This window comes from Stegostoma tigrinum, chromosome 46 (genome assembly GCF_030684315.1).
Source record: "Stegostoma tigrinum isolate sSteTig4 chromosome 46, sSteTig4.hap1, whole genome shotgun sequence".
In the NCBI taxonomy this organism is placed as follows: domain Eukaryota; kingdom Metazoa; phylum Chordata; class Chondrichthyes; order Orectolobiformes; family Stegostomatidae; genus Stegostoma; species Stegostoma tigrinum.
In genome coordinates, this window is record NC_081399.1 from 9,861,192 (window position 1) to 9,876,071 (window position 14,880).

Consider the following 14,880-nt stretch of genomic DNA (forward strand, 5'->3'; position numbering starts at 1 on the left):
GGGGGTCCCATGTACCTGCTGCCCCTTGTCCTGGATGGAAGTGGGTCGTGGAGTTTGGAAGGTGCTGCCTGAGGATCTTTGGTGAATCTCTGCAGAGCATCTTGTAGATGGTACACACTGCTGCGACTGAGCGGTTGGGGGGGGGGAGGGTGGGGGGAGGAGAAGAGAGTGGGGTGTTTGTGGATGTGGTGCCAATCGAGCGGGGGCTGCTTGGTCCTGGATGGTGTCGAGCTCCGAGTGTTGGGGCTGCCCCCATCCAGGGGCAAGTGGGGGGTATCACATCCCACCAAGTTGAAGGGGGGAATAATAGGATAAGTACCCAGCTGTTATGGGTGAACATAGAACAGTACAGGCCCTTTGGCCCACGCTGATCTGCCAACGTATTATCACACTAAGATCAATCTACCCTTCGTATATCTATCCAAGAGTCGCTTAAAAGTCTCTGACTCTGCTACCACTGCTGGCGTCTCATTCCACATGCCCACCATTCTCTCATTGTGTGTGAGAACAACTTACCCCTGACATCTCCCTATACCTTCCTCCAATCACCTTAAAGTCATGCCCCCTCGTGATAGTCATTTCTGCCCTGGGAAAAAGTCTCTGGGTATCCATTCTGTCTACACCTCTCATCACCTTGTATGCCTCTATCAAGTCACCGCTCATCCTTCTTCGCTCCAATGAATATAGCCCTAGCTCCCTCAACCTTTCCTCCTAAGACCTGCCCTCCAGTTCAGGCAGCATCCTGGTAAATCTCCTCTGCACCCTCTCTAAAACTTCCACATCTTTCCTATAATGAGGTGACCAGAACTGAACATAATATCCCAAGTGTGGTCTCACCAGAGTTTTATAGAGCTGCAGCATAACCGTGCAGCTCTTAAACTCAATCCCCCCGTCAATCGAAGTCAACACACCGTATGCCTTCTTTACAACCCTATCAACTTGGGCGTGGACCCCAAGATCTGTTCCTGCACACTGCCGAGAATCCTGCCATTAACCCTGTACTCTGCATTCAAATTTGACCTTGCAAAATCAATCATTTCACGCTTTTCTGGGTTGAATTCCATTTGCCACTTTTTTGCCCAGCTCTGCATCCTGTCAATGTCCCGTTGCAACCTACAACAGCTCGTTATAAACCTTCAAAAGGTCAGCCCTCAATCTCCTACGCACTCGTGGGGCCAAAAAAGTGTCTTCCTTATAACCCAAACTCTCCAATCCCAGTAAATCTCTCCTGAACGCAGGCCAGTTTGATAATATCCTTCCTATAATGTGGGTACTTCCTGAGATAGTAGGAGCTGCAGATGCTGGAGAGTCTGAAATAACAAGGTGTAGAGCTGGATGAACACAGCAGGCCAAGCAGCATCAGAGGAGCAGGAAGGCTGACGTTTCGGGTCAGGACCCTTCTTCAGAAATGGGGGAGCCGTAGGGGGTTCTGAAATAAATAGGGGAGGCGGATAGAGGAGAAGATCGGTGGAGAGGAGTCGCAGTGGGAGAGCGATCCCTGAGGTTTGTCTGGAGGGAGGGGGTTAGGCATCTCTGGAAGAGGCTTCGCAGTGAGGTTAAAATTGTAGCTGTTTTCTCATCTGAATCATTTGCATAAATGACAAACAAAAACCAAAAACGTTGTACGTTTCCTGCAGATTGTGGCTGCAGGTTATTTCATTATTTTGAAAGATTCCCGATTTCCCCCTCCTCAAGATGGCGGTCAGCTCTTCGGGCCCAGGGTGTAGATATGGGAGCTGCAGCTCCTGCCATCTTGCCCTCTGCCCCCAATCAGGCACAGACGGTTCGCCGTCAGGACCACCCGATGACCAAACCTCTTCATCTGAGGGTCTCTGTTGGAGATGTGGTACCACGTTGCTCCTGGGGACCCTGGAGAAATACCGCTGGATCAGCACGTGTAATATTCACCACAATCCCTCTCCACACATTGTGTGTCTCTCTCACCTCTCCCAGGGACAGCACGGGGTGAGACACAGAGTAAAGCTGCCTCTACACTGTCCCCCCTTCAAACACTCCCAGCGACAGGGACAGCACGGGGTGAGACACAGAGTAAAGCTCCCTCTACACTGTCCCCCCCATTTTACACTCCCAGGGCAAGGACAGCACGGGGTTAGACACAGATTGAGGCTCCCACTTCACTGATCCCCCCATCAAACACTCCCAGGACAGGGACAGCACGGGGTTAGACAGAGTAAAGCTCCCTCTACACTGTCCCCCCCATCAAACACTCCCAGGACAGGGACAGCACAGGGTTAGATATGGAGTAAAGCTTCCTCTACACTGTCCCCCCAACAAACACTGCCAGGACAGGGACAGCATGGGGTTAGATACAGGGTGAAGCTCCCTCTACACTGCCCACCCCCCCCCCTCCCCCCATGAAACACTCCAGGGACAGTTATGTATAGCGTAAAGCTCCCTGTACACGTTCAGCACTGGGCAGTTTTGTAACTTACGTGTGTCGTAGATGAAGAGGTCGTTGCAGACGGCGTCGGTGGTCTTACTGAAACATTCTCCCCCATAGAGCACAGCGAAGGGTCCCACCAGGGTCATCGAGTGATGGCGCAGGGCACCAGGCCTCCTGGAGGTCGCTGTTCCCGAGCTGATGAGGGAGCGGAGGTGCTCGACCAGTCCGGGAGCATGCACGTGCTCTGGCTGTCGGCGGAGAAGGAGCTGATTAGTCGTCAGGCCATCCTCTTGTCCTTCTCCCGGTTCCCCCCCCAACACCTCTCCTTCTCTCTCGGACACTCACCCTGACGCCCCCTTCCGTCCAGATCTCCACAGGCTCCATCTCAGCGGAATTTCGGCCCCCAAAAACCAGGAGTTGGTACTGTGTTGCCCGGTGCCCATGAGCCTGGGTCAGGATGGCGGTGTGTCCCGATCTCGAAGCTGTCCTTGACTCGCATTCCTTGTACCTGGAATGGTTTGGGAATGGAGCGGAGGTGTCAGGCGTCATACCTTGCGTAAAATCAGCACAATGCCCTGGCTGCTCCAGGGTTTGGCAACGTCACGTTCTGGAGTACTGCGTACAATTCTGCTCCAGCAAGAGGGAGAAGGCCGCTAAGGCTTGTAAAGAGTTTGGGTGGGGGTGCGGGGAAGAGAGGGATGTACAGGCTGCTTGGATTAGCCCTGGGAAATGCAGGATTCCTGGGGATGTGCTGGGATACTCTGTGGAGGGTGGGTGCATGATCAGTGTGCTGAGTGGCCTCTTTCTGCGCAGTCGGAATTCTGAGAGAGGCTGGGGCTTTATTCCCTGGAGCGTCAGCGGGGGTGGCCTTACAGTGGTTTATAAAATCATGAGGGGCGTGGATGGGATGAATAGACAAGGTCTTTTCCCCCAGGGTAGGGGAGTCCAAAACTAGAGGGGAAAGATTTAAAAGGGACCTGAGGGGTAACTATTTCACACAGAGGGTGGTGCGTGTATGGAATGAGCTGCCAGAGGAAGTGGTGGGGGCTGGTACAGTTACAGCATTTAAAAGGCATCTGGATGGGGACATGGATAGGAAGAGTTCAGAGGGATATGGACCAAATGCTGGCAAATGGGACCGGATTAATTTAGGATATCGGGTCAGCAGGGATGAGTTGGAGCGAAGGGTCTGTTTCTGTCCAGTACAGCTCAATGTCTCGAGAGCATCAGAGGCCACTGTGAAGCAGCAGGAAAACAGTGGTCCCATTCAGTACAAATCCTGCCATCGCTCTGTTAGACTTCAAAACATTAAAAATTATCTGGGATGAGATCGCTCAGCACTTTGAGCCTGAAGAGGCCCTTTTCAAACAGGTTTCCCGTCAGTCCCACGCCCCTGTTCTGCCCCGCCATTTCCCTCATTCCCCATTTCCTAGGATTAGTAAAGAGATTGATACAGGGGACTGCGGAGAGAGCGGGGCAGTGGGAATACTGTGGGGATTGATACAGGGATGTGGGGAGGGACCACGGCAGTGTGATTAGTTTGGGGACTGATACAGGGCTATGGGGAGGGAGTGGGGCAGTGGGATTAGTTTGGGGATGGATACAGGGCTATGGGGAGGGAGTGGGGCAGTGGGATTAGTTTGGGGATGGATACAGGGATATGGGGAGGGAGCGGGGCAGTGGGGTTAGTTTGGGGAGTGATACAGGGATACGGAGAGGGAGCGGGGCAGTGGGATTAGTTTGGGGATGGATACAGGGATATGGGGAGGGAGCGGGGCAGTGGGATTAGTTCACACGTTGCTTTCTCCCAATCCCTGATACATACCAGTACGTGTGCGAGTAGGTGTTGATGTGAAGACTGAAGATACTGGCAAATCTCCTCTGGGTGTGGACCCCACCTTCCCTGCCCAGCACCAGCACTTCATGGTCCGAGAGCTTGGTGCAAGTGTGCCCACTGAGGCCCACAGGGGCCTGGTTCCCCACTGCCTGGCTCAGCTCCCTCCAGCCCCCGCCTGGTGCCAGGTCAAAGCTGTGGACATCTGCCAGCCTCCTCTTACCATCCCAGCCACCCACCACTACCAGCCAGCGGTCGTGAAGGGTCACGGCCGCATGGTGACTGCGGGCCGGGCCTCCCGACACCACCCTCTCGACCGCCAGGCCCAAGGGCTCCAGGACTAGCAGGTCCCCAAGGGGGGGATCCCGGGGATCGGCCGACCTCGTGCCCCCGAACACCAGCAGCTTGCCCCCGACCAGATTGGCGCTGTGGAAGGCCCGAGCCAGCAGCTCCGAGGAGCCCACCCTCTTCCAGGCCCAGCCGTCCTCAGCGTCGCTCGGGGAGACCGCATGACCTCTGACCTCCTCCTGCGGGAACAAGAAGACATGTGACCTTTTGGTGGACGTTGGGGCGGTGGTGGGGGGGGGGTGGTGAAGGGTGGGGTATGGGTGGTTCATGAAACTAACAGGTCAACCAGTAGGCCCCTCTAACAAATCACCCTTGAGTCAATCCATGGGCCTCTCACTAATTGGTCAATCACCGGCATAGATTGGCGGTTGATCACTCTCTAGCCAATTGGGCAATCCAGACATAGATAGGTGGTTGATCACCCTCTAACCGATTGGTCAATCACAGGCATGGATAGGTGATTGATCACCTTCTAGCCAATTGGTCAATCACCGGCATAGACAGGCGGTTGATCACCCTCTAGTCAATTGGTGACCCAACCTGGTCAGTCTAACCAAACTCAGCAGGAGGCCAGGATCCAGGACAGGCCAGCTGTTCAGGAGGAAGGGTTACACGGCCTACATCTGCAGAGACGGCACGCAAACCAAGGAGGCATAGCCCATGTGGGCCGGGGGATTTGGAGGGGCCTAGGCGGTGTTTATGCTCATTCAAGGAGGTTGGCGAATGGGGCAGATGAGCTGGGAACGTCAATTAGTATATGGGGTGGTCGACGCCATGGCTGTCACAGAGAACACATTTGAGGGAGCTGGAGCATGCCGGATTAGCAACCCAAGGGTCCAGGGATTCAGGATCTTCGGGTGAGACAGGGAAGGAGGTAAAAGAAGGAGAGGAGGGATCATAGTATTGCTTCGGGGAATCCATTAGGGGCAGTAAAGAGGGAATGATGTCTTAGATTGCTCCTCAAGTGAGGCCGTATGGGTGGAACTTACAACCACAAACAGGCACTCACACTGCAGGGTCTGAGAGAAAAAGAAGATCAGATATTTAGCGAGATTTTACATGAGTGTGTAAATAATACAGCTGTGGGGCAGTCCCGGAGTTAATTCTAGGGAGTGAAGGCAGGCAAGTGATGGAAGGGTCCATGGGAGAGGATTTAGGAAATAGCAATCCTAATTCAGTTCAGTTCAAGAGGTTTATGGGAAGGGACAGGGATGGGCCTGAAATCAAATTTCTACACTTTGTGGGGGTGGGGGAATGGATAATTTTTACTAAGATCAGCTATGATTTGGTCACAGTGCGCTGGGAGCAGATTCTTATGCATCATTCTGTCTCAGTGCATTCAGAAAGGAAATAGGGAGCACCACAGTGCCGAAACGTTCTACTGGAGATTCAGAGTGGGAGCAACAAATCCAGGAATCCCGGGATGGCAGAGGAATATATAAGGATAAAAAAGGTGGCTTATCGCAAATAGTGAGGGCTGAAATCAGCAGAGGTTAGGGAGGTAGGTAGAATGTACAAGACAGTCCTTAAAAAGATTACGAGAGCAATAAGGAGACATGAAGAGATGCTGGCAGGTAAGATAAGGGAAAATCCTCAATTTATTTACTGGTGCGTTAAGGAATAATGAGGGCAAGAGCAGGGACTATTAAGGAATACAACAGTGAGTTGCATTTGGAGTCAAAGGAAGTAGGGATGGCTCCAAATGAATCCTTTGGTTCGACAGTGCGAGGGATGGTGTGGGGATAAAAACCAGGAAGATCGGGATATAATTGAAAACAAAGGGGGCTCTGAATGGTCCGTCAGGTTTTAAGTTTAGACAAACCTCCGGGGCCAGATGGAATATAGCCTGGGCTGTCAAGCGAGAGGACACAGGAAGTGCACTGGCAAAAGTTGTCAGTTTAGTACTGGCTACAAGAGAGGCGCCAGAGGACGGCAGATGTAGTGTCTTCACACAAGACAAGGGATTCACCAGGGAATCGCAGAGCAACCTCAACGATGGGGAAAACGATCAGAAACAATTCCGAGGGACAGAATTAATCCGAGTGAGGAGAGGGAGGGATTAATCAGGAACAGTTAGGGAGCGGATCGACTGGACTGAGCTTTTTGTTGAGGGTGACTGGTTGTGTTGATGAGGGAGATGCTATCGATGTTGTCTGCTTGGACTACAGCACAGCTTTTGACAGGATCCTGCGTGGGAGCCCATGGGATCCAAGGAAATGTGTGAAATTGCATCCACAATAAGAGGAGTGCAGAAAGCTGAGGGGTGATGGTTTACAGGTGTTTTTGCGACTGGATCCTGGGCCCTGACCTCCCGGTCGATCCCCCCTTGCTCCCCACTCCGCCGTGAAGCTGCCAATATTTATCAGCCAGTCTCAGTAGCTGGGTGGGGGAGGTGGTGGTCCAATTTCTGCTCCACACGGGAGGTTAATCTGCTGACTGGGCAGTCCAGCTCCTGACAGCACAGGCTGCCACAAACCGTTGAACATCGACGGCGTTGCCAGCTCTCAACTTCCCACCCCTTCCCCTCGTTCCTCTCTGATCTTGATGAAGGAGGCCATTCTCACACTGTCCTTCCTCACTGTGCTGTGCGAGGTACTGTAACCCTGGACAGGTTTTCCTCTTGGAACACCAGCCAACATCAAAACCCACCCCCACCCCACAATAGTCTGTCTCTGTTGCACTTCCTCTGATATCCAGGAGAGTGTACAATAAGCCCAAAGTCTCCATGAAAGAAATACAGTGAGTTATTACCCAACTAATTATTATCATTAACCAAACAATTTAAATCCCCTTCAAATCCATTTCAATCTCAAACTAAACAAAGGACAATCTTCCTAACCATTCGCTCACCAACAATTTTCAATCCATTACTGACCCATTAACCATCGAAAATTCATCAATTAAAAGATTCAAAGCACTTACGGTCCATCATCACAAGCCCAAGCAAGCTACTGACAAAATTTCTCGCAAAGCAGAATTCACGATTCCTACCTGATCAACAAACATTTCGTCTCAGCTTCCCACTGTAATCGATCAAACATTAGCCTGAACTCCTCAAAGCAAATCACCCTTCGCGAACCACAGCCGATTGGACCGGTTCGCGGGTTTCCGATCACACTCCCTAGCGTTCCAGAGTTTCTATTCAAATCCCGACCCGACCAACTCAGACCACAACCCGTCCCCCCCGCCAAGTTAACTGATTAAAATTACGGTGAATTTCCAAATACAGTTCCCGGCAAATCCATTGAAAATTGTTCCTGGACAATTGCAATCCCAAGATAAAGGAGGATAAAGTATTTTAAAATTTCCAACAACTTTCCAGAGGGAAGGAATTAAAAAGAGATTGGAATTGAAGGAGAGTGCCGGTGATTCTCGCAGCTTCTAATGAATGAGATTTCCGCCTGATCTGTTATGGAGCTGCAACTGACCAATGACAGGCTCTGGGCCGGCTGTAACAATTTCTAACTGTCCAATCAGGAGCGGTACCCGGTGTAGCAACGCCAACAGATGACCGGTTGCCAGGGGAACGGGGCCAGCTGGACCGTCCCGGACTGGGAGAGGGCCCCCGGACTGGGAGAGGGCCCCCGACCTGGGGCTGGACGGTGGGACCAGGGCGACCCCGGTCTGACCTGCATTTGCCGCGGTCAGCGGCCGGTGGCCCCGGCAGCGGTCTCCACCCCGCCCCCCACCCCCGCCGGCGGCTGTGGGCATGGCCGAGGCGCCAGACAGCGGCGGCGCTGCTGCAGAGGGGAGGGGCAGGAACTGTGTGTAAATGGGGAGGGGGTGTGTGAGGGGGTTAATCCCCCTCCGATAAGGGAACAGACTGCCCGGTGTGTGTAAATGGGGAAGGGGTGTGTGAGGGGGTTAATCCCCCTCCGATAGGGGAACAGACTGCCCGGTGTGTGTAAATGGGGAGGGGGTGTGTGAGGGGGTTAATCCCCCTCCGATAGGGGAACAGACTGCCCGGTGTGTGTAAATGGGGTGGGGGTGTGTGAGGGGGTTAATCCCCCTCCGATAGGGGAACAGACTGCCCGGTGTGTGTAAATGGGGAGGGTGTGTGTGAGGGGGTTAATCCCCCTCCGATAGGGGAACAGACTGCCCGGTGTGTGTAAATGGGGAGGGGGTGTGTGAGGGGGTTAATCCCCCTCCGATAGGGGAACAGACTGCCCGGTGTGTGTAAATGGGGAGGGGGTGGGTGAGGGGGTTAATCCCCCTCCGATAGGGGAACAGACTGCCCGGTGTGTGTAAATGGGGAGGGGGTGGGTGAGGGGGTTAATCCCCCTCCGATAGGGGAACAGACTGCCCGGTGTGTGTAAATGGGGAGGGGGTGTGTGAGGGGGTTAATCCCCCTCCAATAGGGGAACAGACTGCCCAGGGTGTGTGAGGGGGTTAATCCCCCTCCGATAGGGGAACAGACTGCCCGGGGTGTGTGAGGGGGTTAATCCCCCTCCGATAGGGGAACAGACTGCCCGGTGTGTGTAAATGGGGAGGGGGTTAATCCCCCTCCAATAGGGGAACAGACTGCCCAGGGTGTGTGAGGGGGTTAATCCCCCTCCGATAGGGGAACAGACTGCCCGGGGTGTGTGAGGGGGTTAATCCCCCTCCGATAGGGGAACAGACTGCCCGGGGTGTGTAAATGGGGAGGGGGTGTGTGAGGGGGTTAATCCCCCTCCGATGGGGGAACAGACTGTCCGGTGTGTGTAAATGGGGAGGGGGTGTGTGAGAGGGTTAATCCCCCTCCGATAGGGGAACAGACCGCCCGGTGTGGGGCTAATTTCAACTATTTTCTGTTGTCAGACAATCCCATTTTGGGGTACACCTGTATCCTGGTGGGTGGTATCTACCATCCTCACCCGGTCTGACTGGCATGTGACTCCAGACCCACAGCGATGTGGGCACCTCTCGGATGCCCTCTGTAATATCCCAGCAAGCCACTCAGTTGTACCACTCACCACAAAGTCTAATAAAGGAAGTGAAACTGGGTGGATCAGCTGGCGTCGAGCTCAGCACTAGAAAAGTCCATGGCAGAAACCTGCCTGCTGACCCTGCAAACCCCCTGCAGGGGGTTAGTGCCACCATCGGGAGAGCTGTCTCACAGACTCGCCTCAAAACAGCCTGGCACAGCCTCGCAGTATCATTGCCTCACAGGCCATGTCCCAGACACAACCATCTCTGTCCCTGGATATGTCCTGTCCCACCGGCAGGGCAGACCCAGCGGGGCGGGGGGGGCGCGCACAGTGGGATACAGTCAGGAGGGAGTTGTTCTGGGAGCCCTCAACCTTGACCCCGAACCCCATGAAGTCTCGTGGCTTCAGGTTAAACATGGGTAAGGAAACTTCCTGCTGGTTACCACGTCCCGGCCTCCCTCCGCTGGTGAATCAGTCTCTCCTCCATGTTGAACAGCACTTAGAGGCAGCGCTGAGGGTGGCTCGGACACAGAATGTACCCTGGGTGGGGGATTTCAGTGCCCCCCACCAAGAGTGGCTCGGCAGCAGGATTACTGATCGAGCTGGCCGGGCCCTAAAGGACAGAGCTGCGAGACTGGGTCTGTGGCAGGTGGTGAGGGAACCAACAAGAGGGAAAAACATACTTGACCCCGTCCTTACCAACCTACCAGCTGCAGGAGCATCTGTCCAGGGCAGTATCGGTAAGAGTGACCATCGCACGGTCCTCGTGGAGACAGAGTCCCGCCTTCGCATTGAGAACAGCCTCCATCCTGTTGTGTGGCACTATCACCGTGCTCAATGGGACAGACTGCGCACAGATCGGCAACATCGACCGGGCGTCCATGAGGCGCTGTGGGCCACCAACAGCAGCAGGATTGTACAGCAACACAATCTGTAACCTCACGCCCGGCATATCCCCCACTCAACCATCACCGTCAGGCCAGGGGATCAACCCTGGTTCAATGGACGGTGCAGGAGGGCGTGCCAGGGGCAACACCAGGAATACCTGAAGGGGAGATATCAACCTGGTGAAGCCCCCAAACAGGGCAGCTTACACACCAAACAGCGAGAGCAGCAAGTGATAGGCAGAGCTAAGGGATCCCACATCCAACAGATCCCATCTAAGCTCCGCAGTCCTGCCACGTCCGGTGGTGAATGGTGGGGGGCAATTAAACAGCTCACTGGAGGAGGGGGCTCCACAAATATTCCCATCCTCAACGATGCAAGAGCCCCGCATCAGAGCAAAGGCTGAAGCAGAAATCTTCAGCCAGAAGTGCTGAGTGGATGATCCATCTCGGCCTCCTCCGGTGGTCCCCAGCATTACAGATACCACAGAACCATACAGTATGAAAACAGACACTTTGAATCACCTCATCGATTCCAACCAGCTTTCCCAGACTAAACTAGTCCCATTTGCCTGCGTTTGACCCATTTCCCTCCTGTCATGTACCTGTTCAAATGCCCATCCAATGTAATTGTAACCCACCTCCTCTGGCACATCATCCTAATTCTCACCACCCTCTGTGTCTATGTGTTGCCCCTTGGGTCCCTTTTAAGTCTTTCCCATCTCACCTTAAACCTATGCCCCTCTAGTTCCGAGCCCCACATCCTCACCCCCCGCGCACACACACCCTGGGTTAAAGACCTTAGCTGTTCACCTTCTCTATAACCCCTCATGATTTTATTGACCTCTGTAACCTCAATCTCCTCCGCTTCTGCGGAAGAAGTCCCAGCATCTCCTTAGAACTCAACTCTCCATTCCCAGCAACATCCTGGTAAATCCAAAGTCAAGGACGAACCTTCAGATCACCAATGGATCTTGGGAATAAATAGCATTGGTTTCTAAGTTGTGTGTGTGTGTGTGTGTGTTTTTAGTGCTGATTATTGCCTGCCTTTGGGTGTGTAAGAGGGAGGCTGAGAGTTCTCATTTGGAGAGTTTACTTCATTTGTTTGTCTGCTTATAGTTAAAACCTAACTTCCTGTTTAAAAAAAAATAGTAGTTCAGGTTATGGGCAGATACCTGGCCTGGAAATTGGGTAGTTTGGGGATTTTACATATTGTTTGAAACAAAAATCTTAACTTTTGTGGCTAAGCAGGGCATCATTTCCATTGGCCTACTCCAGTGTGGTTTGATGACAAATACATCTTATCCGCATAAAGCAGGACCAGTCTGTACCAGCCAGTTCATGCCCAGTGACTCTAATCTCAAGCAACACCTAGAACATAGAACATAGAACATAGAACAGTACAGCACAGAACAGGCCCTTCAGCCCACAATGTTGTGCCGACCATTGATCCTCATGTATGCACCCTCAAATTTCTGTGACCATATACATGTCCAGCAGTCTCTTAAATGACCCCAATGACCTTGCTTCCACAACTGCTGCTGGCAACTCATTCCATGCTCTCACAACTCTCTGCGTAAAGAACCTGCCTCTGACATCCCCTCTATACTTTCCACCAACCAGCTTAAAACTATGACCCCTCGTGTTAGCCATTTCTGCCCTGGGAAATAGTCTCTGGCTATCAACTCTATCTATGCCTCTCATTATCTTGTATACCTCAATTAGGTCCCCTCTCCTCCTCCTTTTCTCCAATGAAAAGAGACCAAGCTCAGTCAACCTCTTTTATAAGGTAAGCCCTCCAGTCCAGGCAGCATCCTGGTAAACCTCCTCTGAACCCTCTCCAAAGCATCCACATCTTTCCTATAATAGGGCGACCAGAACTGGACGCAGTATTCCAAGTGTGGTCTAACCAAAGTTTTATAGAGCTGCAACAAGATCTCACGACTCTTAAACTCAATCCCCCTGTTAATGAAAGCCAAAACACCATATGCTTTCTTAACAGCTCAGCTCAGCAATAACCTGCTCAGTGACGTCCAGATGGGCCACTCAGCTCCAGACCTCATTACAGCCTCGGTTCAAACATGGACAGAACAGCTGAATTCCAGGGGCGAGGCGAGAGTGACAGCCCTTGACATTGAGGCTGCATTCGACCGAGTGTGGCATCAAGGAGCCCGAGCAAATCTGGAATGAATGGGCATGAGAGGGCAAACTCCAGCGGTTGGAGTCATACCTGGCACGCAGGAGGCTGGTCGTGGTTGTTGAAGGTCAGTCATCTCAGACACCAGGGCATCTCTGTAGGAGTCCCTCAGGGGAGTGGCCTGGGATCAACCACCTTTAGCTGCTTCATCAATGACCTTCCCGCCATCATAAGGTCAGACGTGGGGATGTTTGTTGATGATAACACAATGTTCAACCCCATTCGTGACTCCTCAGATACTGAAGCAGTCCGTGTCCGCGTGCAAAAAGATCTCGACAATACCTAGGCTTGGGCTGACAATCAGAGAGTAAACTTAATGTCCCCAAATGCCAGGTAAATTCCAATGGGAGAGAAACGAACGTCCCCCAGGAACTCCAATGTTATTTTCACCGAATCCCACACTGCCAACATCCTGGGGGTTACCATTGACCACAAACTCAACTGGACCCACCACACAAACAGCAGCTACAAGGGCAGGTCAGAGGCTGGGAATCCTGCAGTGAGTAACTCCCGTCCTATCTCCCCCCCAAATCCTGCCACACCATCTACAAGGCACAAGGCAGGAGTGGGATGGGATACTCCCCACTTGCCCCTGGATGGGGGCAGCTCCAACAACACTCAAGATTAGATTCCCTACAGTGTGGAAACAGGCCTTCGGCCCAACAAGTCCACACTGCCCCTTGGAGCATCCCACCCAGACCCAACCACCTATAACCCACACTCCCCTGAACACTGCGGGCAATTTAGCATGGCCAAACCACCTAGCCTGCACATCTTTGGACTGTCGGAGGAAGACGGAGCACCCGGAGAAAACCCACGCAGACACAGGGAGAATGCGCAAACTCGAAACACACAGTTACCTGAGGCTGGAATTGAAGCTGGGTCCCTGGTGCTGTGAGGCTGCAGTGCTAACCATTGAGCCACCATGCTTGTTGACACCATCCAGGACAAAGCAGCCCCGCTCGATTGGCACCACATCCACAAACATCCCACTCCCTCCTCCCACCGACACTCGGTCGAAGCAGTGTGTACCATCAACAAGATGCTCTGCAGAGATTCACCAAAGATCCTCAGGCAGCACCTTCCAAACCCATGACCCACTTCCATCCAGAAGGACAAGGGGCAGCAGGTACATGGGACCCCCACTCCCTGCAAGGTCCCCTCCGAGCCACTCCCCATCCTGACTTGGAAATATATCCCCGTTCCTTCAGTGTCGCTGGGTCAGAATCCCTGGAATTCCCTCCCTAAGGAGAGATTGTAGGTCAACCCACAGCACATGGACAGGAGTGGTACAAGAAGGAAGCCCAACACACCTTCTCAAGGGGTCGAATAGGGACAGGGGGCAATAAATGCTGGGCTCAGCCAGATATGCGTGAGCGCAGATTAAAAAAAAGCAAAAAGGTAGACGAGAGGGTTAATCCCCCTCCTAGAGGGGAACAAACTGCCCGGTGTGTGTAAATGGGGAGGGGGTGTGTGAGGGGGTTAATCCCCCTCCTAGAGGGGAACAGACTTCCCGGTGTGTGTAAATGGGGAGGGGGTGTGTGAGGGGGTTAATCCCCCTCCTAGAGGGGAACAGACTGCCCGGTGTGTGTAAATGGGGAGGGGGTGTGTGAGGGCGTTAATCCCCCTCCGATAGGGGAACTGACTGCCCGGTGTGTGTAAATGGGGAGGGGGTGTGTGAGGGGTTTAATCTCCCTCCGATAGGGGAACAGACTGCCCGGTGTGTGTAAATGGGGAGGGGGTGTGTGAGGGGGTTAATCCCCCTCCGATAGGGGAACAGACTGCCCGGTGTGTGTGAGGGGGTTAATCTCCCTCCGATAGGGGAACTGACTGCCCGGTGTGTGTAAATGGGGAGGGGGTGTGTGAGGGGGTTAATCCCCCTCCGATAGGGGGACAGACTGCCCGGTGTGTGTAAATGGGGAGGGGGTGTGTGAGAGGGTTCCCCTCCGATAGGGGAACAGACTGCCCGGTGTGTATAAATGGGGAGGGGGTGTGTGAGGGGGTTAATCCCCCTCCAATAGGGGAACAGACTGCCCGGTGTGTGTAAATGGGGAGGGGGTGTGTAAGGGGGTTAATCCCACTCCGATAGGGGAACAGACTGCCCAGTGTGTGTAAATGGGGAGGGGGTGTGTGAGGGGGTTAATCCCCCTCCGATACGGGAACAGACTGCCCGGTGTGTGTAAATGGGGAGGGGGTGTGTGTGGGGTTTAATCCCCCTCCGATAGGGGAACAGACTGCCCGGTGTGTGTAAATGGGGAAGGGGGTGTGTGAGGGGGTTAATCCCCCTGCGATAGGGGAACAGACTG

The 14,880-nt window shown here is 53.4% G+C and overlaps 1 protein-coding gene across 1 annotated transcript; it reads right to left on the reverse strand.

Annotated features, from left to right (window-relative positions):
* Positions 1-1,616: 1,616 nt before the first annotated feature.
* LOC125449592 (kelch domain-containing protein 9-like) lies at positions 1,617-7,980 on the reverse strand. The gene is made up of 5 exons (XM_048525425.2): positions 7,578-7,980; positions 4,230-4,765; positions 2,750-2,912; positions 2,454-2,652; positions 1,617-1,869 (listed from the first exon to the last, which is right to left on the reverse strand). Exons 1-5 carry the CDS (start codon positions 7,590-7,592, stop codon positions 1,703-1,705), a joined length of 1,080 nt encoding a protein of 359 aa, XP_048381382.2. The 5' UTR covers positions 7,593-7,980; the 3' UTR covers positions 1,617-1,702.
* Positions 7,981-14,880: the final 6,900 nt, after the last annotated feature.

What these genes read in the sequence shown, in the direction of transcription:
- LOC125449592 (XM_048525425.2), bottom strand. An exon ending in ACCTACTCGCACACGTACTG is followed by an intron (nt 2,913 to 4,229) that starts GTATGTATCAGG and finishes AAACCATTCCAG; the next exon opens with GTACAAGGAATGCGAGTCAA. An exon ending in GGACGGAAGGGGGCGTCAGG is followed by an intron (nt 2,653 to 2,749) that starts GTGAGTGTCCGA and finishes CTCCGCCGACAG; the next exon opens with CCAGAGCACGTGCATGCTCC.